Source organism: Bos taurus, chromosome 29 (assembly GCF_002263795.3).
Source record: "Bos taurus isolate L1 Dominette 01449 registration number 42190680 breed Hereford chromosome 29, ARS-UCD2.0, whole genome shotgun sequence".
Taxonomy (NCBI): Eukaryota; Metazoa; Chordata; class Mammalia; order Artiodactyla; family Bovidae; genus Bos; species Bos taurus.
The window spans coordinates 29764796-29791796 of NC_037356.1; the positions used below are offsets into that span (position 1 = coordinate 29764796).

Sequence of the window (27001 nt, forward strand, 5' to 3'; positions counted from 1 at the left end):
AAGGTAAAGCTGCCCTGTGAACTTGAGTCTTCCGGCAGGACCACCCAGGCCCTGGGGCTTGCCTCTCTTTTTCTTCTGCCCCAGCTCCCGCTAGTTTCAGCTGAACTTGGCTGGAAGACCCCCCCTTTTACAAAGGTGAATACCCAGGGGGGCCAGGAGTGAGCTAATTGGGCTGCCTCAGCCGCACTGCCCTGTGGGGAGCAGGGTTTGGAGGAAGGGGACAGGGAGAATGGAGTGATGCTTTTGCAGGGAAAACTTGATAAATGGGGCAGCGTCCTCCATGGACAGCCAAGCAGAGGAGGCCTCCGGAGGTGCAGAGAGGGGTCTGCTGACTATAACTGCTTCCTGTTTATGACTTTGCTAACGACTGGCCTTGAACCCAGGAAAGGGAAGAGATGGTTTATCTTTTTCTTCTGCTGCCCTCTTTCCCCTCTGCCCACAGGATGCAGAATGTGGTCAGAGGCACAGCTGAGAGGCAGAGCAGAGTTAAACACACCCATGGGCGAGCAGCACACCGCATCCTGAGAAAAGAAATTGCCTGTGACTTTTGTCTTCCTGATGCTTTCCCAAGGAAGTTTTTCCCAATAAGAAAGGGAGAACAGAGGTGAGACTGACCAGCCAGATGGCTGAATAGCTGCAGGCAGAGATAACCCACCAGACTGTTCAGTGTGTGTGTGTGTGGGGGGGTGGCTGTCCCCCTTGCTCACCGCCCCCCTACCAAGCCCACCCCCAGGCACTCACGATGCGGTCGGGAGGTGGCGTGCTCCGGATGAAGCACTTGATCTGGCCCTTCTCCCCATGCAGGGCATGCTGGGTTTGGGTGCTGGAGATGATGGGGGGTCCTGTTGGGGAGACAGCATCATATCAGAGAATCGGGAGGGGCGGGCCCCCGGCTGGACCCCTCACAGCAAGTTCAGAAGTTTATACATCCATTCAGCAAACATGTAGCAGGGGCTTCAGAGATAAAGGAGGCGTCAGTCATAAACCTTTCAGGAGAAGATGAGTGAGCGAATGCCTCTAAATCAGGATTCCCAGAGACATGAAGAGCTGTAATAGAAGATGGTGGTGGTGATAGAAGCAGGTGAGGTTGACACCGGGCAAAGTGCTAACGGACCTCACAGGCCACAGGCGAGAGAAATCTACCTGGCAGGCGGGGAGAGCTTTAAAAAGGACGCGGCAAACCTGAGAAGGGAGTGGGGGAGGTGTCAGGAAGGAAGGAAGGAAATGTCACCTCCCCTAGCTAAAGTCAGTTCGGTTTAGTCGCTCAGTCATGTCCGACTCTTTGTGACCCCATGGACTGCAGCACACCAGGCCTCCCTGTCCATCACCAACTCCTGGAGCTTACTCAAACTCATGTCCATTGAGTCGGTGATGCCATCCAACCATCTCATCCTCTGTCGTCCCCTTCTCCTCCCGCCTTCAATCTTTCTCAGCATCAGGGTCTTTTCAGATGAGTCAGTTCTTTGCATCAGGTGTCCAAAATATTGGAGTTTCAGCTTCAACATCAGTCCTTCCAATGAATATTCAGGATTGATTTCCTTTAGGGTGGACTGGCTGGATCTCCCTGCAGTCCAAGGAACTCTCAAGAGTCTTTTCCAACACCACAGTTCAAAAGCATCAATTCTTCGGCGCTCAGCTTTCTTTATAGTCCAACTCTCAAATCCATATACGACTACTGGAAAAACCATGGCTTTGACTATGACCTTTGTTGGCAAACTAAAGTCATCTCTGTCTTAGTCAGCTTTTGGATTTCAAACCATTCCCTCATATCTCCAGTAGAGGGCGCGCTTGCCTAACAAATCAGTGTCCTTGGCCGGCCAGGCAAACCAGGCAGGAAGGGAAATAAAAGGTCTTCCTCCCCCAAGTGGGGAATCACCGCACATAGATGGACTGAGCTGGATAGCTCACAGCCTTCATCTCACAGGTGTCTCAGGAGATCCCTTAGTTCATCATCTTGTCTGCCTCCATGTACATACCAGCCAGCCCAGGTGGGACCATGGCTCCAAAGCTGACCTCAACGTTATCAAATCCGGCCCAGGTGTGCATGGGTGTACGGGTCATGATCATGGATGTCCCCGGGGACACTTGGCTCATTTACCGCATCAGACAGCCCGGAAGATCCACCAGGAATCTGGCAGTGCTTCCTGTCCATTTCTGCCTGTTTGTTAACCCAAGTCGTTCCTTCATTATGCCCATCTGGGAATGAGACTGGGAGGGAGGAGACTCGGGCTCCTGGCTGGGCTGGGTGGCTGAGGCGAAGGGTGAGGGGGCAGAAACCCCTGTGCCCTCTTCTCAATCCCTGGGGTAAAGTTTGGGGCTTAGGAGGCAGGAAAGAGAACTAAAGCAAGGGACCTGGAGGATGGGCAGATTTATGATGGGAACAAGACAAAAATTGCTGCAAACGTATTTGCTGTATATTAGCCACCTGAATTAAAGCAGATTTGCATCTCCACGAGCAGCTCTCAGCCAAGGGGAGAAACGTCGTGGGAATCGCCGAGGTGACTCCTATTGCGTTTAGGCTGGGAAATGGCTTGGTGCTGGGTGTGGGGGGGACCCTCATGATAAGGGCTCCTACCCTCAGGGGTTTCTCTCTTAGATCCCTTAGCTCCAAGAAGCCTTTGGCTTTTGAAAGGCAGGCGTGCTGCTGGGAGGAAAGTGATGATCCCATAAAACCTCTTTGCCTTCACTTCCCAGGAACTAGGATTTCCCTGGTGGGGGTGGGGTGGGGTGTCTCAGCTGTTCTAAAAGTGACCAGGGAAGACCCTGATGCTGGGAAAGATTGAGGGCAGGAGGAGAAGGAGGTGACAGAGGATGAGATGGTTGGATGGCATCACTGACTCAACGGACACGAGTTTGAACAAACACCAGGAGATGGTGAAGGACAGGGAAGCCTGGCTGCTTCAGTCCATGGGGTTGCAAAGAGTCAGACATGACTGAGCGACTGAACAACAACAAAATACATACACATATAAGGGCTCCTTATACGAGAACAGAAATCCGGGTGAGGGCAGACAGGGTTAGGGGAATCAGAATGCAGCAGAGGTATGCTTTCCATCCCGTTTCTGCAAATCCCAGGTTTGAGCCCAATCAGTCGAGATCTAGGCAAGTTTATTCCCCAGAGGGCGACAGCCAGCAGTAATCCCCCGGCCTGGCTGCGTTTGGACGAGAACCTCATCTCGTTTGGGGTTTGTCGGTAGTGTGGGGCCCTTGGGTCCAGGCCCTGCCCAAAGGTCTTCACCATCCCTCCACCTGTTCTCCAGACACAAGTACAGATAAGTTCATTCCCAAGTCTACTCCAGTGTGGGCTGGCAGGGTCCTCTCTGCAGGCCAGTCCGTTCATCCCCCTGCCTCCTTGCTTCACTTTGGTCTCTTGGGTGTTTCCCTTCCTGGCGGCCAAGGGGAGCCTGTGCCAAAGGATTGGAGGCAGAGGAGGGGGTTGGAACGAAGTACACTGGAGGGTACAGATCACACCCTGGAGACTCCAGGGCCCAGGCTGGGGTGTCCCATCCAAGAGGAGTGTCCTCTGAAGTGTGTGTTCCCACCTCGAGAAACCGCTTTGATGCCCGTTGGAAAGTGCTTGAAAGCCTGAAGTGACACACATTTCAGTCCCTCCTCTATCGACCGTGCTTCTCCCAGACACGAGGATGCTCCTTGAAAAGCTTCAGGCTTGTGGGGCCACATGTGAGTCTGAAGGGCCCCAGCCGGACTGGTCACAGGGCCGTCGGAGCGGGCCAGCACGACTCCCTGCGCCCTCCCAGACGGGGCAGTGGGGAGGCCACTGATTTCACCAGGGCCTGATGCCGGAGGAGCCGAGTGTCAGACACCAGAGCCGGCAGGAAAAGGCTGCAGCCCGTGTTGCCATGGATATACGGAGGCACGATCAGATGCTGTTATTTTTAGCCCTGCAGCACCAATTTATTGGTGGCATCCTGGGGACACGTAGGAAAGGCAGGAAGGCTCCCGAGACCGGGTTCTGCCCGGGACAGACAGTTCTGGGGTCTGAGTGGATTCACCCTCCCTCTGGGGGTGGGGAGGAGGGAGAAGAAAGAGATGGAGCAGGCTGGCTAATGGGGCCAGCAGTGGACAGGGCAGGGGCAGGGTGTGGTGAGGACGTGCCAAGCTGGTTTCGGTCTCTAGCAAGGGGAGGCCAGATGAGGCTGTCAGTGGGCAGCTTCCTGGGTCGAGATGAAGCCACTCGGGCTGACTTCGGGGTCTTGGCTCAGCCCCTCGCCTGGGCCCCAGTCTGCAGCAGCCCTACAGAGTTGGGTCGGTGGTTCGGTTCTTGCCGGGGCTCACCCCGAAATGAAACCCAGCAGAGGGAAGTTGACTGGAAACGCGGGGTCGGGGTGCCCTTAGCGTCCTCACCCCCTCAGACCAGCCGAGCTGGCTGCCGAGCGCACAGGACGGCAGGAACACGGAACCCCTGTGCTGCCGCTCCAGCCTCCTTGGGTGTGACCTGAGCTAGGTTCCCGCTTCTCTGTGACCTTCTACATCCCAAGATCCAGGCCTTGTGCCCTCAACATCTCACGTGACAGCTCTCTGGCAACTCACACTGTTCTCTCCTGCTATGCTGTGACCTTATTATATATAATAAGACCAGTTCCCTGCCCTCAGGGGACCCCTTGAACTTGGCCCTGTGGGGATGGTGGTGGGTCTTCCCGGTTGACCAGTTCTAACGCAAAGGAAAGAGGTAGGCCAGGAGTCGCGGAGATGCCCTCTAAAATTCCCCGCCAGGGCTAAGGTCAAGGTCAAAGGATGGATGTGGGATCTATGTTGGCTGCCCAGTGATCCTCTCACCTTTTTACCTGGTCAGGAAAAAATCCATCAGCCGTCACTCTTAGGGCTGAGATCTTGTGGAAGCAGCACACAGGAGGGAGGTGACCAGGAAACCACCCGGGTCCCTCCTCACGTCAGGGCTGGGCTCTGATGTGGATGTGAAGAGGTGGATGGAACGCTACAGACCCAGAGCAGAAACCAACCCCTCGGAGCAATGCCTGGGACCCTCTTGGCCCCCCACCCGCTCCCTGGCATGAGTGGGGTCTTACCATTGACAGTCAGGGTCACCTCTCGCTCCCCAGCCCCCACCCGGGGCACCACGGCTCGGCACACGTATTTCCCCGCGTCCTCCTGGCGAACGGCTTTGAGCGTCAGGGTCTTCTCATTGCTCAGGACCTGGGAGATGTGGAGAGGGTCAGACACCGAGAGTAGGGGCTGGGCTCTGTCTCTGAACCAGAAGGGCTGAGAGGCGGGGTGTGGGGCCAGGTCTGCAGCGTGTCAGTGAACAACCCCGGGGTAGGGTAGGGGGCAGAATGTCTTATTACACAGCGTCCTATGGGGGGAGCCCCAGCACAGAGGACCCTGTGAAGTTGAAGACGCTGCAGCCCTAAGCGGTGGGTTCAGGGGGTAGGCTGGAGTGAGAGAGAAGGACTATCCTGAAGCTGAGCTTCTGTGAGGGTCCTGGATCTGTCTGTCCTGAGTCATTTCAGTGTCCCTTTGGGATGAGGTTTGGGGCTTCCCTGGTGGCTCAGGCGGTAAAGAATCCGCCTGCAATACGGGAAACCTGGGTTTGATCCCTGAGTCGGGAAGCTCCCCTGGAGGAGAAAATGGCAACCCACTCCAGTCTTCCTGCCTGGAGAATCCCACGGGCAGAGGAACCTGGCAGGGCTACAGTCCGTGGGGTCACAAAGAGTTGGACACGACTGAGAGACTAACACTGACTTTTGGAGGGATGAGAAGGAAATAGGCTTTGGCATTCAACGTCTGAGTTGAGATCCTGGCTTCTGAGGTGCCTGCTCGTGTGGCTTTGGGCCCTAGTTCTCTTCTCTGAGGCCCTTTCCTTATCCCTATAACGGAGCAGTGACACTCGGCGGACAGTGTAGTGTCCAGCAGGCAGTAGGGGACACGGAGGCCACTTTCCCCCCGGCTTCCCTGTCTGAGGCTCTCACTGTCCTCCTGGGAGGAGGGAGGTCTGAAACTCTTGGTACTTGAGTCTCTCAGTCATGTCCGGCTCTTGTGACTCCATGGACTGTAACCCACCAGGCTCCCCTGTCCATGGGGTTTTCCAGGCAAGAACACTGGAGTGGGTTGCCATTTCCTCCTCTAAAGAACACACACACTTTAAAAGAGGAAAAAGCAGGGAGAAGGCCAGGTTTAACTGCAAAGCTGAAGGTCATGACTATTAGGGGAGAGCTGAAAAACCTCTCTAGGGACTTTTCACCCCCAGCGTCTTGGTGACCACCTGCTTTTCTCATAAGGTTCACGACAGGGCAAAACTGTACTGGCTGAATGTGTTTAGGCCTAAGGGGGGTAGGTGTGGGTACCTGGGGCTCCCTCTCTCCTTTCTGGGGCTCCTCTTCCTGTAGTTTACACGGGAGACTCTCATCTCTAGTGTGTGAGTGAAAGGGGCCCCGGGAGGCAGTTTCCCCCCGGGCCTGAGGTCACCCCACCCCTGCCAGGCTCTCTGTGATCCCAGCTGTGGACTCACCACGCCTGAGCCCCGCTTCATCCAGACGATGGTCAGGGATGGGTTGCCTGTCCAGGCGCAGCTGAAGACGGCGTCCGAGCCCAGGTCTACGAGCAGGGACTGGGGCTCTGTGGTCATCCTGGGCCCAACTGCCATGGGAGGAGGGGGGAGCCGGGGCTGTGGTGGTGGGGTGTGGGACGCTCCTGTCCGCCCCTCCTCTCCCCCACTGTGCTTGCCCCGTCCATCCACGCTGGCCCATTCCCTTACAGGTCAGGCCTCTACCTGTCTGGGCCTGGCCTGGGAGCTAAGCAGGAGGGCCCCTCTCCTCCAGCCCAGCCTCCCTGGGGCCCACCGTGGAAGTAGGCAGCTCCAGGCCCAGAAAAAGCTGCTCTGGCCCCATTTCTGCCTGGATTTGCCCCCCAGCGCTCTCCCATCCCCTTCCCTTTGTCCTGATTCCAGGAAGCCCCACCCTGGCCCCAGGGTGTGGACGGAGGGGCCTGCCTCCCACCCCAGAATCTCTGTCTGCCTTCAAGTCAACTGCCCACCTCCTTCAGGCCTCAGCAGGTGACCTGGAGCCAAGTTCCCCGTGCATCGAGCCCAGCTCCTGGGCCACCGCAGGGCCACTGCAGGGCTGGGAGATAAGCAGTGGGGGACACCAGGCCTCTTGCACGGTGTCACCCCACCCCCCATTATCCTCTATTCCGGCCCTGCCCCACCTCCTTTTCAACACTGAAGGGGAGGCCTTCAGGTCCTTTCCCCACGGAGGCCTTCAGGTCCTTTCCCCGCGCGTATCCAGTTAGTGGAGGCTCGTCCCCCCTGCCCCTCCCCCGCCCTACCCAGAAGCCCCTGCAGACGGAGTCTGGGTCCCCAGAGCAGGTGCAGCAGTGGGATTTCAGGGGCAGTGACAGGAGGGTGTGCAGAGAGCTGCCTTCAGGGAGCAGGTGTGAAACCGGGGTCAGGAGGCCCACAAGAGTCCCCTGATGCAAACAGGGAGTCATCGCGCTTCCTGCTGAGGCCGGTGGGGGTGAGGGGGTCAGAAATAAAGTTTGTTAGAGTGCTTCTGAATCTGTACACGGTCAACGTGGTGAACACAGCCGAGGGCTGGCTCCCTCAAGGGTCCCTGCCTGGCCAGCGGCAAGGAGGGGCCACCCTTGATGGGAGGCTGACCCATCTTGGTCCTCATTCTGCTCCTCATCTGCTGTGTGACTTCGGGCCTCCGTCCCCTCATCTGGGTGCTAGGAATAAGAATTCTAGCCTCCCTAGATGATTTTTTTTTTTTAAAGATTTTTTTTTTGGCCATGCTGCACGGTTTGTAGGATCTTAGTTCCCCAACCAGAGATGGAGCCTTCGCCCTCTGCAGTGAAAGCAGAGTCCTAACCACTGGACGCCAGGGAGGTCCCCTCCCTGGGAGATTATGAGGGTCAAGATAAACACGAGACAGTACATGGGGACGTTTTCTGTAAAGGGCATGGATTCCGAGCTTGGGAGGCATTCTTATGTTGTGTACAACGAGCCCACGATGGTTCCTCCAGCTGAGAGTGGAGACCAGCCCGAGCCCATAAGCCAGGGAAGGCCCGAGCCACTCACAGTAGACGTCGACCGTGCGGCTGATGTTGGTGCTGCCCAGGGCGTTGGTCACCTCGCAGGAGACGGGCTCTGAGAAGTACGTGTAGTCCACGGTGGTCCGGTACACCTCCCCCGAGGCTTCCTTGATGATCTGGCCCCGCTTGGCCCACCTGCAACACAGGCATAGGGGCTTGTGCGGACCTCCAGCCCAGGGTCTGGGCGGGGGGGATGCGTCCCACCCACTGGAAGATGAGGCCTGGCGAGGGGCAGGGGAGGGTAGGCCCCCGAGGGGTCCCTTGGGGGAGCCTCCACAGCGGGGTTACTTCTGGGGCTCGGGAAGGGGTCGGTGGTGGGGTGATGGGCTCTGGGCTGTGGGTCACCAGGCAGCCAGAAGCACTTGACTGATGGGTTGTTCTGGAGGGAGGTGGGTTGGCTCTTCAATGGGTCTGCCCACGTGGCTGGCCAGGCAATGGCTAACCCAACTGCCAGACCCTGGGCAGCTCGGCTCCTGCTCTGAGCTCGCTGGGGGTCTAGTCCTGGACCACATTGGAAAAGGAGGCCAAGCCCGTGACTGAAGAGGCCAAGGTCTAGTGGTGTGTGCCCATTCATGCGTGTACACCTGCACACACATATGTACACACACGCACGGGCATCAGGAAGCTTGATTTCCAGACAAGACAAGACGCTGATGGAGCGGTGATAGGCGTGGTCTCGATTGCCCACCCTCCTGCTCGGGCAGCTCTCCCAGTTTCCCCGTCCTGACTCCTGTCCCCAGAGTGGGTCCCATCATAGTGCCCCTCTCTCCCAAAAGCCCTTCAGCCCTCTCCTACTTACTCATGTTCCTCCACACCCTCTGTCTCCCATCCTGGCTCTGCCCCTTGGGGACCTGGGCTGTCTCAGCACTGCTTTTATGGGACCAGCAGTTGGGTTGGTGGGGGTGATGGGAAGACAGCTATGCTGACTTCTTTAATTGGCCAGTTGACTGATGGGTATCTTGGGTCTGGCCCTGGGGCGGTGATCACTGTCCCGGTGCAGCAGACAGCCTGCTGTCTGTATGGCAGAGCACCCCAGGGGTGCGTGTGCCCATGTGTGTGAGGTTGGGGGCTCTCCTCACAGCTGCGCAAGGAGAGAGAATCAGAGCTTTCCCTGGTTTACTCTTATTATGGTTAAAACTTTTAAAAAACACACAAATTCTCAACTGGTACTTCCTACTGTAGTTCAGGCCTGTTTTGGGGTACGTGTCTTTTAAAATTTGTTTTGTTTTTGGCCACTGTGCGGCACATGGGATCTTAGTTCCCTGACCAGGGAGCTAACCCGTGCTCCCTGAAGTGGAGGCACAGAGTCTTAACCACTGGACCACCAGGAAGTCCCTGGAGTGCATGTCTTTGCCAGGGCTGGGGGGGGGGGGCATTATCCTGCGGCTACCACGACTCCAGGTAGCCACATTCTCAGGGCCCCCTTTCCTGGGGTCACAGAGGCCTGGGCCCTGCCCTTCCCTCCAGCTGCTCCTCTTAGCCAGTCCATCCAGCTCGGGAGGTGGCCGTCTCCCAGTATCGCACAGAGCACCAGGCTGGCACTGTGCAGTTATTATCTTGAATTAGTATCAGATCGTTATTAAGAAGACAATTAATAATAACAATTACAGTTTAACAACAGAGCAAACCATAGTTCCCCGAGAGCTGAAGGAGCTTCCCAACAACCCATTATGAGTTATTCATGAATCATTTCCATCTCTAACTTTAATTTAATGACCACACTTAACAGTCAGGCACAGCTCCCACCTGAGGCGGACGAGTTCAGTCCGGGACACGGTGGTGGATCGGCGTCCAGCCCCTGCTCCACCCACCCTGCAGCCGTGAGGGGGCAGGTGGTGGGATGCTACAAGGAGGGGGCAGCCGGCTGGGCCAGGAGGAGGCAGGTGAGACCCTCCTGCCCCTGGTTGCCCACAGCCCCAGGCAGCAGGCTCTGCTGGCCAGTCCTCTTCCATTATTGGGGGTTCCTGGGGGAAGAGGGGGCTTTCTCCCCACCCGTCTGAGGTCCCTCACAGTGTAAGCAGGGTGAAAACTCCCTACTGGGGCCCCCAGGAACTCAGAACGGCTGGGGCTATCTCTGGCCTGGAACTCAGCACTCCTGGCCACACGGGGCTCCTCTTCCTCCAACCAGTCTGGCTTCCCCTCTCAGATTCAAAGACGGGAGACTGAAGAGACGCTGGAGGGCTGTGTAGATGCTGCTCCCAGCTCCCCAGGGCCGATCCCCACCTTAGAAATGGGGGGGGCACTGAGAGGAACTCAGCCGCTGTGGGGCTGGGTCTCTGGGGGTCACCCCACGAGTCCCCAGCTCACCTCTCACTCAGCCACTCTTTTTCTTCCCTGTCTTTATTCCCCTTCTGTACCCAAAAAACCCACAAAAAACCCTAAAACAACAAAAACCCTCGGAGGGATCCCTTTCAGAAGCTCAACCCACTCACTGAAGCAGCAGGTCACATGACCAGGGTGAGCCAGAGAACAAGTCCCCGCCTCTCCCAGCTCCCCTCCCGTCTCCTCCCCTCTCTGTCCCACCTCCCGGTCTCATCTCCCCCGCCCTCCCCTCCGCTCCCATCTCCTCTCTTCTCTAGTTTCTCAGCTCTGCCTCCTCCTCCTCTTTCCTCCAGTCCCTTCACCCTCCCACCACCCACCTGCCCCACACCCCTCCCAACCACTGTGTTCACCGCCTCGCCCAGCCCCTCGGAACAAGAGTCAGATTAAGCTTTTACCAATCAATGTGTAATTTGGCCTGAGCAGATGTAAGAGGATTAATTATTTATATCACACAATCAGGAGGCTGGAGTGTCACTGCCAACAGGCTGTCCTCCACAGCCCCGCCTTTCACACTGGCTGGCAGACCCCCGCCCTGTTCCCTGCGTGGTGGGGCGGGGGCCCTGACACCTCAGAGGGGCGCAGAGAGGCAGGCGGAGACGTGCTTCAGCTATGCTTGCCCCAGGTGGCCAGTCCAGCCAAGTGATGGCTGAGTCCAGTTGGACGGGCTCCCACATCCACCCGGGGCCCCTTGCTGGGTGCTGGGATGGACCAGGGCGCATCTCTGATTTCCGAGATCACAAACCTCTTGTGTGAAACAGGAGGAAGCAATCAAGACAAGGCGGAAGTTAAAAAACAAAGATCCCTTAGTCCCGTCCAGGGCAGCTGGGAAAAATCCATGTACTCAAGTGCTGAGATTGCTCAAGGCCTTTCCTCTTGGATCCCAACACCGCATTTAGAAGGACCATCTGCCTGCTGGGGGAGCCCTCTCAGAGGCCAAGGGGCTGAGCCACAGGGGTGGGCATAGACACCGGCGTCCTCTCACCACCCCCTTCCTCCTGGCCCGCCGGGACTCCCTGACATGTCCCCGGAGGCCGGAAGGGCTCCCCGAAAGCCTCTGGAGCCCTTGAGGGTGCCTGATCCGCTCTGAAGCATTTTGGGGCCTCCGGCGAGCTGGAGGGCCAGGAGGGAAGGATGCAAGTAGGATTAGGCGCACGCCTGTCAAACCTGCAGGGGCCCGGCCTATGTCTCTGGCTCCTCCTCTGTGCCTGACGGTTGACCAGGCTCTGAGCTGTAGGGAAGGATGGAGACAGAGGGAAACCACAGGGACCCAGAACCTGTGGAGACCTGCAGGTCCTGGCTCATTAACCTTGTAGTTTAAAAACTAAACATAACTTTGTATAGAGAAGTCACAAGACCGATCCAGGAAACTGCCATACTCCCTTCACCTAGACTCACCAAACGTGGTCAATATCTTGCCACATTTGCTTCTCGATGATCTCTTCAAATGTAGACTTATCCCTTATTACTGTCATGATATGAGAATGAATATGGGTGGGTCTGCTTGGGTAGCATGTCAGCGGGAGAGAAGGGGTGCCCAGGGAAGCTGGCATGAGAGATCTCCTCTGGGCATGCGACAGCTGGTGTGTAGGGCCTGTGAGCAGAATAGCAGAGAGAAGCCCGCCTGTGGATGGAGCCCAGGCCTCGGAGGTGCAGGCTGGAAGCCCAGAGAAAAATACAGAAATCTCCTGCCGCATCTTTGTCATTGTCCCAGCCAAGCCAGACCTGCCGCCCGGACCCACAGGGCCGCGGGACTCCAGGGAGCCTGGAGGTCATCTAATCTTTCTCCTGCCTCTAGCCTGATGAATGGTTAAACCCAGAGGACACATGGTTTTCATCCTATTTAAAAATATCCTCAAGGATAAAGGCTCTGTGCTTTCCCTGGGTTTCAGGTTCCAGCATTAATTATCTGCACTGCAGGGAGCATTGCCTGTGTCTAGCCTGAACCTGTGGCTGCTTCTTTGACCTGTTTCCTCAGGTTCTGCCCTCTGGGGTCACGCTGCCTTTCTTTGGCTCTGTCCTCCACTCCCACCGACGGGTTTGTTTCCAAGTCTGGGACCATCAGCATCCCTGGCACTGGGTGATGCTGGGGCTTCCTAACCATCCCAGCGGTGGGGGGGTGGGGGCGCACCATCAGGTCTGGGCTGGGGGAAGAAGCCGGGCAGAGTGAGGGCCGTGGCGGGGAGTGTCTGAGTGTGCCCTGGAGCACCTCTGAGGCCACTGGCATCTGGAAGTCTCATGCAGTGGTGATGCCCAGGTGTCAGAGGTGCTGCTCTGTGTGTTTATAGAGTCCGCGAGCCCACATTCTGGAGCGCTGAGGGCCTGCCACACGAGCTCCATGCTGACAGCTGTAAGTGACAGCAGCTCCCGCCTTCAACAGGGAAGGACAGGCTTGTGAAAAACAGTGAGACGTTCATTAGTGCAGCAAGCAACAGCTGCAGGGGGCGTGGGGATGATGAATCTGGGTGCCCGATGGTCAGGGCTGGCGATCCCAGCAACCCCACCCTACCAGGGGACCGGTTTGGTGAGCACAGGACTAGAATCTGGATCTGACTGACCGTGATGGCTTGTTTTAGCTTTTTCTCCTGAGTCTCCTTCCTTTCAGAAATAAGGGGTACAGAAGCTGTGCAAACAGAAGGAGTGACATCTTCTGTCTCAGAGGAAGGGAGTGTGTGTTCATGAGGAAAAGGCAAGGTCCACCTGGCCGGGGAGGGGTGAACGGGTGTGCTGGAGAAGGGTCCCGGACACCCACAGCGGACCAAGCACCGTGCTGGACGCCTGGACCACAGCTGACAGCCCTGCGACAGGCAGGGGTGTCCAGGGGACCCCCCCAGCAGGGCCTCTCACCTGTACTGGGTGACCGCGGGGTTGGCCTTGGCAGAGCAGTGGAACGTGACCACGTTGTCCTCCAACACTGGCTGCGGCTCCACCGACAGGTTGACCAGTGGGGGGTCTGCGGAGAGAAGAGGTGCCTTTGCAGACTGCGGTGCTGTGTGCACCGTGGTTTGGGGGAACATGAGGGTAAAGGCCAGCGATTCCACCCCCAGGGTCTCTCAGAGCAGCCACTCCCCTGGTGGTCCCCAGAAAACTGGGGGCCTCGGCAGGGGGTTCCCTCCGTCCCTGGAAGTGCCCGAATCAGGGCGTCCTGGCAGTGGGCTCAGGACTCCTGCTATGGATTCAAGTTATTGTTGTTCAGTCACTAAGTTGTATCCATCCAACTCTTTGCGACCCCATGGACTTCGGCATGCCAGGCTTCCCTGTCCTCCACTATCTCCTGGAGTTTGCTCAAATTCATGTCCACTGAGTCGGTGATGCCACCCAACCATCTCGTACTCTGTTGCCCCCTTCTCCTCCTGCCCTCAATCTTTCCCAGCATCAGGAATGGATTCAAGGCTGGTGTTTAAATGAACAGCCACCCCGGAAGCAGGGCTGTCTGGGCCCCAGAGGGTGCTTGCTGCCTACATGCCAGCTTTGGGTGAACAAACCACTGCAGGAAAGAGAGGTGTGAAAAGGGCGTGGGGGGCGCACGAGGAGGATGTGGATACTAAGTCCCTTTAAATACGAACTTTTCTGTCTTTGAAATGTCTGTCTTGCGTCTCTTTGTGTAAAGGTTCTTTGTGTAAAGGTGCATCTGTTACCTTGGCACTTACAGCCTTCCCCGAGCCTAACCATCTCTGCTGAGTACTGACGGATGTCACTCAGCCCTCAGTTCCCTAGGCAGGGCTCATCTTTGTCACTCAACACGATGAAGCCCGGCTCTCAAGTGTGAAATGATCAGAGGTGGAGGAAACAGAAAGTCAGAGAGGTAGAGAGAGACGGGGAGACAGAGACACAGAGAGGTCATGCAGAAGGGAAGTGGGGGAGGAAGCGGGGCAGAGAGATGCCTATGTAGGAGAGATGTGAAGATGAGGGAGGGAAGGAGAAGGAGAGAGACCGAGAGGGAGAGAGAGAGAGAGAGAGAGAGAGAGGGAGGGAGGGAGGAAGAAAGTGCAGAGGCAGAAACACAGAGAAGCAAAGAGCAGACACGGATAGGCTCAGAGAGACTCACGTGTTCAGAGAGATACAAAATCAGACAAAAATTTTAGACTTAAGGCCAAAAGACCAAGGGGGACTGAAAAGATGGAGACAGAAAATGATAAGGTGCTGGGGAAAAAGCCAAAGACAATAATGAGACGTAGAGGAAAGAGACAGGATGACAGAGAGTTGGAAACAGAGGAGACGGTATCCACAGCAGAGATCAGAGGTGGGGAATCAGCCTGGAAAGAGACCCCAAGGCGGCCTGGCCCTCCTGAGCTCGGGGGAGGCCAGTTCAGGACCTGCTCTGAAAGCTGGGCATCCTTGTGCTCCGGGGTAGGCGCCCAGGCCTTAGCACCCCGGGCATGGTCCAAGTTCCAGGGGAGCGGAGATGATAGTCCTGGAGGTCTGGCTGGAGTTCAGCTGTAGGCTGAGTGAAGAGGGCAGCTTGGTCCCTGAGTCCTAGTAAGGCCCTGGGGCCGCATCTTCTGCCAGACCTCATCTATAGGCACAGCTCTATGCTGGGAGGGCAGGAGGACTTGCTGGGGGTTCACCCCATTTTCAGAAAAAGAAGTAAGAAAGCTGATTTCTCAGAGACCATCTGGAAAATGCTGACCTGCTCTGGGTCCACATGAAGGGCACCACTGGTGGAGCAAGACTCCAGCTACCTGGGCCAGCTCCTAGTTGAGATGACAGAGGGCTCCCTGAGTCCCTCGAGAGTCAACTGTGCAGCCGCCCCAGCTGCAGACGGAGCCTCACCCAACCCGGAGTTGGGATTGCTTGGCAGCGTGCTCTCCCTGTGCCTTGCTGGTGTTCAAGCTGCCTGCTGGGGTGCCGGGCTTGGGGGGAGATGACCCACAGGGCTGCACTGGGGTGTGCAGACAGCTTGTTAAGATGCAGGAGAGAATGCTGGTTCCCGACAGCAGCAGGTGGTCGGCCAAGCTGGAGCTGTTCTTCCCGCATCCGTTCTGGATAGGACCACAATTCTGGGAACGTCTCCTATGACTTGCTTGCCTTTTCCTGGAGAGTTAATTATGGGGAAGTGTTGGCTACTTCAGTGACCTCAAAGTTGGTTTTTATTAATTTATTTTTAAATAGGAATTATTTCAAAAAGTTTGTATTTATTTGGCTGTGCTGGGTCTTCGCTGCTGCGTGGGCTTTTGTCTAGTTGCAGCGAGCGGGGACTTCTCTCTAGTTGCAGCGCGCAGGCTTCTCACTGTGGTGGCTCCTCTTCCTGTGGAGCACGGGCTCTGGGTGCGCGGGTTTCCGTAGTTGGGACACATGGGTTTGATAGTTGTGGCTCCTGGGCTCTAGAGCGCAGGCTCAGTGGTTGTGGTGCAAAGGCTCAGCTGCTCTGTAGCACATGGGATCTTCCCGGAGCAAGGACTTTGAACCCATATCTCCCGCCTTAGCAGGCAGATTCTTTACCACTGAGCTACCAGGGAAGCTCTCTACATTGGTTTTTAAAGCGTGACTCCAGCAGACCCAAAGATGCGTGGCCAGGACTTGCCTTGAGAGCTCTGCCTCCATCTCCCAAGACAGCTACACCCCCAGAACCCTGCAGCCTCCTCCTGGCTCCTCCCCATCACCTGAGTGGGTTGTCTGCTGGCCCACCCAGCTGAGAACCACCAGTTTTCAAGGCTAGTTCAACAGCCTCTAGAAACCAGTCACAGAACGTGCAGGGCAGCTCCAGGAGGCCTGTCCCCACCTGGCTGTCCTTTATAAAGTGGTGAGACTTCCAAGGACAGAGAGATGAAACACACGCCTGCTGGAGGACCCTTCCGGCTGTCTGCTCCCCTCCCCTGCTCCCCTCCTCTACCACCGAGCTGCCCTTCTCAGTTATCCTGTGGGCACCTGTCTCCTGAAGCTTCCCCATCTCTTTGTAGCATCCTCGGTACCCAGGAAAACAGGCTCTCCCCACACCCCGGGAACCTTCCACACTGGCCAGTCTCATCTGAGCCTCCACCCCAGGCCCAGAGGTGCCCACACCCCTCTCTCCACACTTCTCCTCTGCATGTGCAGGATATGAATTTTCAGAAGTCCACCAGGCTCCGAAGGTATAAATAGTTTATGTCATATCCGACTATTAAACATGATTTTAATCCCATTTGTGATGTCGGTTGCATAACTTGCAGGGGGGCAGCTTTGATGTAGCTGGCGGAACTGAGATCACACTGAACAGATGTTACAGCTGAGAGTCTGTTAGAGTTTCCATCAGCAGCCTGCCTCCGCATGCGTGTATGTGTGTGTGTGTGCACGCGCATGCACATTCAGGGGAAGTATTACATCCAGGAAGGGATGAGAAAGGAGAGAAACTCCATGACTCAGTGATTTTATAGCACATCCATTTGAAGCTTGGCAGCTGGATGCAGAGTCCAGATGCAGCGAGACTTTGGGGGTGTTAGCTTTCTCTCCCATTACTCAATCTGGGGGCTTTGTCTTCCGTTGGGTAACATCTAAAGACCAAGGGAAACAAACAACAAATGTGTTTTTGCTGAGTTTGGATACTTCTTGGTTGACTGAGAAAATGAGCAGGTTTGCAAAGGCAGCTCTGATCCAGCCTGTGGTGTCCACAGTAAACAGCTGGACGCTTATTGAATGAACAAAGGGATGCGTGGGGGTGGGAGGGTGGAGCGCAGGAGGGAGCGGGCAGAGAGAGCCTGCTCTTTTGCTCAGCAGGCGTGTGTAGACACCTTGCGGAGGGGGCAGGAGTGGATGCAGACCTCCCCTCCCTGTGGGGTCTGGGAGCACCGGGGAGGGGCAGCTTCACCCCCATGACAAGTGCTGGGTGCTGTGCTGGGGTCGCTGCCTGAATGCTTTAACTGAATCCTTCCAGCCAGTGTATGTACGAGCCAAGCACCTCCACATACAGATGAGGAAACCGAGGCACAGAGAGGTGAAATAACCAGCCCAGCATCACTCAGTAAGTGGCAGAGCCAGAATTCCAACCAGGAAGGATGCTGTGGCTTTAACCACGACTCCGGACTGCCTCGGACGGGGCCCATCTAGGAAACTGGGCACCTGGATTCTCGGCTTCACTTTGACCTCATTCTTGCTGCTTCTCTCTTGGGGCGGCTGAGACGTCCCTGGAAAGAAAGTCAGCGAGGCCCAGAGACCTGGCAAGGCCGGCACCCTCCTCCGGGGCAGACTGTTGTCTGTGCGCCCTGGTAAATCCATCATGGTATTAGCGCGTGTTCAGGGGAACGTGTTTTAATAGTCGGTGGGCTGTTGTCATGATGATGACTTTCTTGTTGACAGAGGTTCTGCTTTGTGATGCAGAAACATACCTCCCCCCAAGGCTCTCCTGCCAGGCCCCAAGCGCCGACCCGGTGGTTTCTTCTGTGGGGGTTCTGTGGCTGGCACAGGCCTCCTGACCAGCTGGGTGGGGGTGGGGGGAGAGGACAGAGGGGCTGCATAGTGGCCACGACAGGCAGCCTGGTACAGGAGGCTTGGATGTCTATGGCTCTCTCCCTCATTCCTCCCAGATTTGGCTTGTGTCTGGAGAGACCTCTGATTCATGGTCAATCCCAGGGCAAGAAGAGACCTTGGATGTCACTCAGTCAAATGAGACTAGGAACCAGCGTCCCCAGGATGACATGACCAGCTCAGGCCCACACAGCTCATGGGTGGTAGAGCCTTTCTGGGCTGTAGACTACCCCATCCCCCCCAACATCTTGCTTTCTTTCCATACTTGGGCCTGCAGCTTGATGCCATATCTGCTACAGGTAAGAAGCAGGTGGGTGTGGACAGTGGGGCCTAGACTGGGGCAGGGGAGGGAGACACTCCTCCCAGGGTGACCTTGGACTTACACAACCTTTAAAGCGAGAGCCTCCCTCCCATCACCCTGGTTCTTGGTCCAGAGCCCTGGAGATCCTGGCTCTCATTGGATGGGGAATGGAAGAGCCCTCTGCTTGGTGTGGATGGAGGTGGAGGGGGTTTTAATAGCTGGTGAAGAAGGTGAATGCAAAACCAAGGATCGAACCTGTGCCTCCTGTAGTGGAAGTGGAGTCTTAACCACTGGACTGCCAGGGAACCCCCAGTGATGTTTATAAGGGGATTGTCACCCTCACCTGTGACGGTAAGAAGGACAAAACGGTCCTTGGGTGCCAGACAAACCCTCTAGCCCCTAGGATTGGCGGATCCAGGTCCTGCCTCCAGCCGTCCTGCAGGGGTCTGGCCCCGGCCTGGCTACCTCCACCCACCTGTGCTCCGGGCAGGAGTGCCGGGTGGTCCCTGCCCCCAGCCAGGTCAGTACTCACGCTGGATGTCGATGGTGACTGAGGTCTCCTTCCCTCCGGGGATGGCTTTGTTGGTGGCTCGGCATACGATGCTCTGCCCGTTCTCCACATCGCCGGGGGAAATGAAGAGGGTGCTCACAATGCTCTCACGCTTGCCATCTCGGAGAAGGGTCTATGGGTCGGGTGGGGAGAAAGAAGGCCCCAGGTCACTCATCACTGGGACAGCTGGGCAGGTGGGGCAGGACACGCGCCAGCCTCGGAGAGGAGAAAGGAGCTCTGTGGATAGAGGTAGGTCAGCTCAGGACACCCGGGGGCACCCATCTCCATGCAGAGCCACAGGTCACCCTTGGCTCCCTGGCCTGGCTGAGCGCCAGGCTTCAGGAAGAAAAAGGAACTGGAAAGTGACTTGCCCACCCAGACACAAAAGAAACCAGCTTGGGCCCAGTGGAAACCAGGCTGCCGGTGCTATGTAGAAATGAACTTGTAACTATTCTACCTCTGGTCTGGGGGTGTCTCTGTGTCTGTAGGGAGTGCTGAGATGGGGATAACAGTCAGGTGCTGTGGCCCTGGGAATGATGCTGGCTGCAGAAGGGTGCACAGCTTGGGGAGTGGGGGTAAAGGCAGGGCTAGGGTGGAGATGCGTGAAGAATCAGCGCACACTGACCATTTCATTACTTTACCTGTATAAACTCTCTCAACTTTTCAATCATTTCACTACCAGACCTCATTGGAGCTCAGACTAAGCCACAGACATGACAGGTGCCATCGTCTTTCATTTAGCAGTTGAGAAAACAGGTGTGATCAAGAGAGGCTATGGAACTTGATTAAACTCACTTTGAGTTGGTGGTGGCGATGTAAGTAACAGGATCCTGGAGTGTATTGAAGAGCAACCACCCAAATTCATGTCCACCCTGAACCTCAGAATGTGAAATTATTTGGAAACAGGGCCTTCACAATTTAGTTAAGTAATTAGTCATTAGTTAAGGATCTTGAGACAAGATCACCCTGGATGTAGCGTGGGCTTTAAATCCAATGATGAGTGTCCTTGTAAAAAAGAAGAAAAGACAAGGAGACACAAGGAAGGAGGCTGTAGGAAGGAGGAGGCAGAAACTGGAATGATGCTGCCACAAGCTCAGTAAAGCCAGGAGCCCCTAGGAACTAGAAGAGGCTAGAAGATTCTCCCTGGGGCCTTTGGAAGAAGCACAACTCTGCCCACGCCTTGACTTCAGCATTTTTGCCTTTACAAGAGTGAGCCAATAGATTTTGGTTGTCTGAAGAACCAAGTTGTAGTACTTGGTTACAGCAGCCCTAGAGACTAACGCAGGCCTAAAGGTCCCCTGTCTTCCTCTTGACCACGTGCTGATTCCTCATGGCAGCTGTTCTCCTTCATTGCAGGTACCCACTCCCCCAGCTGAGACTGCATCCAGCTACTGCCCCATCAGTTTGGTACCCTGCACCCTTGACTCCCTGGTGGCCCACAAAGGTGGGTGCCCACTGGGGAGGTGCAGTGGGCAGGAGGGCCGTTTTGGTTTGGGGTGGGGGCTGGACTTGCTCAGTACACTCCAGGAAGGAACTTGATCTTATTTTCCGCATTATTGGAGCTGAGGAAGAGATGGATAGACTCTATTTCCTCAAAACCTCCCTGAAAATAACCACAACATCGTCTCTGATCCTTGCAGGACCCTGGAAGGAAGGGAGCCTTGTCTCCCAAATAACTGGAGAGAAAACTGAGTTTGGAGTGAGTCAGGAACTTGCTGGGCAGGGCAGGGATTTGCATAGGAAAATGGTGAGCTCTGAGCCACGACCTCCCCACTGCAGCTTCCTGGGGACCTGTAAGCCAGCAGGGTGGTGTGATCCCCTCTTTGAGACGGCAACAGTTAGTGGATTAAGTAGCCTCCCTTTAGTAGAGACATGCAGGCAGCTGAGGGCTTCCCTAGTGGCTCAGCTGGTAAAGAATCCGCCTGCAATGCAGGAGACCCTGGTTTGATAAGATCTTCTGGAGAAGGGATAGGCTACCCACTCCAGTATTCTTGGGCTTCCCTGGTGGCTCAGATGGTAAAGAATCTGTCTGCAATGCGGGAGACCTCATCCCTGGGTTGGGAAGATCCTCCCGTGGAGGGCATGGCAACCCACTCTAGTATTCTTGCCTGGAGAATCCCATGAACAGAGGAGGCTGGTGGGCTATAGTCCACGGGGTGACAAAGAGTCGGACATGACTGAGCGACTAAGCACTGGCTACCACAGGCAGCTGGACCCCGACTCTGGGTCCTCAGTTCCGTGGCCTGCACTAGAACAGGCTCGGAGCCTCCATCTAAGATACAGCATCCCGCTGTAGACAAAGCCAGACTCAGATGTGGAGACACCACAGGGCAGGGCAGCAGTCCCGCGACTTTTCTCCTCTGGTCGTGGAAACCGCCAGGGCCCAGGCCTGCTCTCATCCATCTTCCTTCCTGGGACGTGGGGTGGTGGTCTCAGCCCTGCTGCAGAGCGATCTGGGAGAGAGGCTGGAGGAGGGTGTCACGGTCAGTCCCAGAAGCCCGAGGGCTGAGTGTCTGGAGCTCAGCCTCAGGGCCGGGGTGCTAATCTGGAGGCTGGCCCCAGGGGTGGGGTCAGAGTGGGCGTGGCGTCAACCGGCCCAGCCGGAACCTCTCCACTGCACCATAGTAACCGGCGGGCTCCTGGCTCTTCAGCAGACCTCACGCGTCTATAAATAGCCAAGCGATAATAAGCACAATTTGCTGGATGAAAATAAGACCGCGGGGTTGGGGTAGGAGAGGTGGGGAGGAAGATGCTTTTGTTCTTTCCCGCTTTTCTTTTCTTTACTTTCCGTTGTGCTAACAGGGACATTTACATAAATTTCAGTCTGCCGGGGTACCCTCGGATTGATCTGCTTATGGGGTGCTGGGGAGCAGGGCCATCTGGGTGCCAGTAGGAGGGGAGTCAAGGGCGAGTTCCTAATTAGGCCCCTGACTGCTGCCCGCTCCCCGCACCCAGGGTGCTCCTCTCCCGGAAGGATGATTAATGACATATTTACTGTGTCCGGGCGTGTGCTTTTCTGGGAAATAAAAATTCTGGCTCAAGTTGTTTGTTCCACCTAATTAGAGATGGGGAGATGTGTTTATTAAACCAGGGGAGGGCACAGCGCCCGCTCCCCAGGGGAGGGCCCCTCCTAGCTCCGGTGGGGGGTGGTCCGTAAAGCCTTCATGGTAGGGGGGAGCCAAGCTTGGGGCAAAGAAGGGGCCTGGGTCTTCTCACCCTGATTTTTCCTCCCTCCCTTGTTACTTCCGCATCTCCTTGCCTCTGCTTTCTATTTTCTTTTCCTTCATGCCTGGCTTGTCAACCTCCCCCATTCTCACATGCAAATGAAGCCCTGGGACCTCCCGGGTCCAGGCCAGGTAGACACTCTCTGATTTGCTGATTCTTGTCACAGCCCCTCTTTGCCTGTCCTCCTGCCCCTTCTCCTGCTTCCCTCTCCTGAACTTGGCTCTGGGGACACACAGGGCCCCAACACCCCCACCTCCTGCTTGTGAAACTGTCATTAGCTCACCCTCAGCCAGAGGGTAAGTGGGTTATTAGTGGTGAGTCGCTCATTTCTGGGGCCACCACCTCCAAGGCCTGGGGCAGTGCTCCCTGCAGCTTGGTGGGCACTAGTGTGATCCTGATGGCCTCTCCTGTGGGTCCCACCTGTGTCTGCAGATATGGACCAGGAGTGGGCGTATATACCTCACCTGCTCAGGGGTGAACACGCCAGGGCAGGGGTCTTCCTGAGTGTGCGTCCCCTGGCCACTGACCCACTAGCATCCATAGAGCCTTCCCCACTGTCCCAGTGGCTTAGGGCTCATCTCTGGACCCTGCCTATCCCGTGCTGCTTCCTTCTCTGCACCCCCGTCACCAATGGCAGGCACTTGGCATTCAATCAGCAGTGGTAGTTGGCGGTGGCGAGGGGCAGGTGAGAAGCCTTGGGCTTTCCGGGGGAGGAAGACTGCACCCTGTGTAAGGTTGTCCAGTGTGGGCCGCTGCCCCCAAGGCTTCAGCTGGGCAGTGGAGAGCCAGGCCGAGCTCTCCAAGGCCAGCGGTGACCACTGGTGAGGGAGGAAGGAGATTTGGAGGGTACGTAGCGGGTGCCCCCAGCTTGGTGCTAAATCTGGGATGTTCATTGATATGCAAACAACCTGGAAAGGGCTTGCGGGCCTGATTGCCTGGCAACAAGGCCTCCTCTCCTCCTTCCTCACTCACCTCACTCACCACCTGCTGTGTCCCTTAATTTTTCTTTTCTTATTTTTTTTTTTATCATCTCTCTTTGCTTCCCCTTTTAAGGCTGCCTGGGGAATCCCTGGGGCCTGTTATCACTAAGGGCTGTCAGAGAAGGTGGCGATTTGGGCCGTGCTTTGCGTCCCCAGACCCTGTGTCCTCACGGACTGACCCCTAGTTTTGTGTCCTGGGGGCAGGAGGGATGCTCCTCACAAAGGCCAAGATGAGTGGCAGCTGGACATTGGGTGGAGGCTCCAGGTGCCTGAGATGAACAGATGGGATGCTACGGGGACCGGTGGGGACAGAGTGCAGAGCTGAGCCACAGGGAGGGCTCTGAGAGGTGCTGTGCCAGAGAACTCGTACGTAGCTTGGGCTCTAATAAGTCTTGTGGTCCTGGTGGTGGTGGGTGGGCACCCCTGGGGCAGGCAGCAGTCTCAAGTTGGAAGTAGCAGAAGTGCAGGGCTGGAAGGTCAGGGGCTTCAAGGCAGACACGTACACGACTGTGGACATCCAAGGTCAAGCGACCCTCCCCCTGTCCACCGTTTCAGGGTTAAGGCCTCCTCCTTCCACCTGGCTGCGGCTGCTGGGGAGCAGCAGATGGAGCAGGAACCTGGCTCCCAGGGAAGGTTTTCCTCTGGTCTCAGTACAAGCTGGCTTCCTTCCTCTTCCACAGCCTGTCCTGCCTCCCCGGGTCTGCCTTCCAGATGACCGCCATGTGGCCTCCATTCTGGTGCCAGTCCCAGCGAAGACGGCCTGAGGCTGGGTGTCCAGGAAGAGAGGACTTGGAGAGATGGCTTTTCATCAGTTCCCATGCTTCTGCAGCCAGAAACCCGCTGGGAGCCGCGAGCGCTCACCCAGGCACCTGGGCCACGAGGGCTCTGGCCGCGCTGGGTTCAGGGAGAGGCACCCCAGCCTGTGCTGGGTGGGGGGTGGGGGCTGGCGGAGCACCCTTCCCCTGCAGGTCACACGGTGGAGCAGCAAAACAAAACCTGGCCTTCTGAGCAACCTCTGTGGGGGGAGAGCAGGGTTGGGGAGACAGGGCTCTGGGAGGAAGGAGCCAAGGATGCTAGCGAATGTTTACAAAGCCCTTACTTTCAATGCACTATTCTCTTTTTTTATTTTTGGCTGTGCTGGGTCTTCATTGCTGTGCATGGGGCTTTCTCTAGTTGCAGCGAACAGGGCTGTGCTCTGTTGTGGTGTTCAAATGCATTATTCTTCTTAAGTCTCGCAGCAATTGTAACAGGTGTCCATATTACATGGACACCTGTTACGTCATAATACCTATTATCATCATCCCATTTTGCAGATGGGGAAATTGAGGCAGAGATCTGATGTTACCATGACATGTAGTGGAGCTCAGGTATGAACCAGGTTTGTAGGACCCCCAAGGCCTGCTCTACGATGACACTAACACTCTCACCCAGGAAATGTGCTGAGCAGATCCAATGAGGGAAGGCAGTGATCCTAACAGCCATGCTTCCCTCTGCTCATTCATGACCATCCTCTGAGGCAGGAGCCATTGGTCCCATTGTACAGATGGGAACCCTGAGGCACAGCAAGGTTAGCTAGCTTGCCCATGGCCACAGAGCTAGACGGTGGTGGAGCCTGGATGCCGGCTTCTCAGCTGCCAGGCTCAGTGGCTTAAACAAGTACCATGTGACAGATGCTGAGGCTTCCGCCTCGAGGGCTGTCAGGGTGGCCCCATGGGGTTTTTCCTGTAGACCGTGACTCCTACTTGACTGTTGCAACTGCGTGTCCTCTTGGCTTCTCTCTCTCCCTGTCTCTCTGTCTCTGTCTCAGCTGCTCATGCCCCCAGCCTCTTCTCTTGCACAACAGTCTGGGGTTGCTCTGCCTTTGGGACATCACAATTGCCGAGGTTAGTGGCACCTGCAGTCCTGGGGGAGAGGGAGCCACAGAGGGCTGGACTCTGACAGCCCCCAGGGCTGAGTCCATGGGAGCTGCTGGGTCATCCATCATTCTCTGTAAGCCCAAGTCACAGGTCTATAGCTTGTCAGAGCTGCCAGGCCCCTGAAATATATATATGTATATTGCTGTGCCTCACGGTCCCCATCTGTACGATGGGAGCAATGGCATCTGCCTCAAAGGATGGTCATGAATGAGCAGAGGGAAGCTGTTAGGATCACTGCCTTCCCTCACTGGATCTGCACAGCACATTTCCTGGGTGACAGTGTTAGTGTCATCGTAGAGCCTTGGGGTCCTACACACCTGGTTCACACCCGAGCTCTATCACATGTCGTAGTAACGTCAGCTTTCTGCCTTCGTTTCCCCGTCTGTAATGTATATGTATATATATATATAGTCCCCCTAGATTTCATAGGGTGAAGCCCTAACCTCGCTGGAGCATATTTGGACATGGGGCCTTTATGGAGGCAGTTTAGGTTCCATCTGTGCTAAGTCACCTTAGTCATGTCTGACTCTGTGCGATCCTATGGACTGTAGCCCACCAGGGTCCTCTGTCCATGGGATTCTTCAGACAAGAATACTAGAGTGGGTTGCTGTGCCCTCCTCCAGGGGATCTTCCTGACTCAAGGATCCAACCCGTGTCTCTTACGTCTCCTGCTTTGGCAGGCACGTTCTTTGCCGTGAGCGCTACCTGGGAAGCCCTTCAGCTCACAGCACCTTGTGTGAACTAGAGAAAAGCACCCCAGCAGGTGGGTAGAGCAGGTGCAGGGCTGGTAAGGGGGTATGGGCTGCATGCAGCCCTCCTTGCCCCCTGAGCCAGGTACCTGGGACAGGAAACACCTAAACGGCTTCAGCTGGCAGCACTGGGAAGGTGGGCAGATTGAGCAAATGAGAATACAGACATCAGTTAAATTTGAATTTTGGTTAAACAATGAATAATCTTTAGTATAAGTATGGCCCATGCAATATTTGGAACATACTTACACTGAAAAGTTATTTGTTGTTTAGAATTGATGCTTTTGAACTGTGGTACTGGAAAAGACTCTTGAGATTCCCTTGGACTTCAAGGAGATCAAACCAGTCAATCCTAAAGGAAATCAACCCTGAATATTCATTAGAAGGACTGATGCTGAAGCTCCAATCCTTTGGCCACCTGATGCGAAGATACGACTCGTTGGAAAAGACCCTGAGCCTGGGAAAGATTGAGGGCAGAAGGAGAAGGGGGCGACAGGATGAGATGGTTGGGTGGCATCATCGACTTAATGGACACGAGTTTGAGCAAACTCAGGGAGATAGTGAAGGACAGGGAAGCCTGGTGTGCTGCAGTCCATGGGGTTGCAAAGAGTCGAACACGACCGAGCAACTCAACAACAAACCTGAGATTCACTTTTAAATGTACGTCCTGTATTTTATCTGGCAACCCTCGGCTCTGTCCACCTCTGTCCCTGAGTTGCTTCCTCTGACCATACTCCATTCTTAGGGTTGTCACCACACCCAGCAATTCCCCCAGGAAAGAGAGGAAGAGGAGGAGAGACAGAAAAGACCGGATAAATAGAGCCAGAGCACTCTAGAGAAAAAGTGACACAGAGAGAGAAAAAGAAAGACACAAAGAGACAAAGAGCTAGGAGCCAAAGGCGATACAAAGTCATCCAGGCAGAGCCAAGAGCTGCAAAGAGATGGGGCAAGCTGTGCCCTGCCCCCAGCCCCGCTTCCTCCCCTCCTCCACATCCCCCCAACCCCGCCTCACCTTGGAGTAGGTGGCCCCGTTGATCACCTCTCCCTTCCTCAGCCAGATGATGGAGGCAGCAGGCTTGGCGTTGTCTGCATGGCAGGTGAGGTTGAGGGGGTCCCCAGCCCGCAGGCTGATCACAGGCCCCCCGAGGATCACCGGGTCGTCGGGCGGCACTGTGGGGGGAGAGAGAGGGGAGAGGTCAGGCTGAGGGCACCCCTCCTCTCGGGCAAGGCTGAGTGGATTTTATGGAGCCGCTGACAAACAGTAATTATCATCCTTTAATAAAATGTATAATCCTCTTGTACTATAACAATAACAGCGACGACAGCAGTAATCCCGACACAGGCGTCGCATGTTTATTTGCAGAGGACGCTCATGTCATCATCTCATTCCGCGCGGCAGCCTGCGAGGGGACAGGGCAGGCGTCATTAGCTGCGATTTGCAGATCGGAGAGCGTGCC

General features: G+C 55.9%; 1 protein-coding gene across 3 annotated transcripts in view; it reads right to left on the reverse strand.

The window, feature by feature from the left end:
- Positions 1-27001, reverse strand: part of KIRREL3 (kirre like nephrin family adhesion molecule 3) — a 604306-nt gene that overhangs the window by 16690 nt on the left and 560615 nt on the right. For all 3 annotated transcript variants that reach the window (XM_024987341.2, XM_024987340.2, NM_001078085.1), the window contains 7 exon segments: positions 26557-26714; positions 18657-18807; positions 13231-13336; positions 8051-8199; positions 6485-6612; positions 5046-5172; positions 742-842 (listed from right to left, as the gene is read on the reverse strand). In XM_024987341.2, the coding sequence (XP_024843109.1) occupies positions 742-842; positions 5046-5172; positions 6485-6612; positions 8051-8199; positions 13231-13336; positions 18657-18807; positions 26557-26714 (920 nt within the window).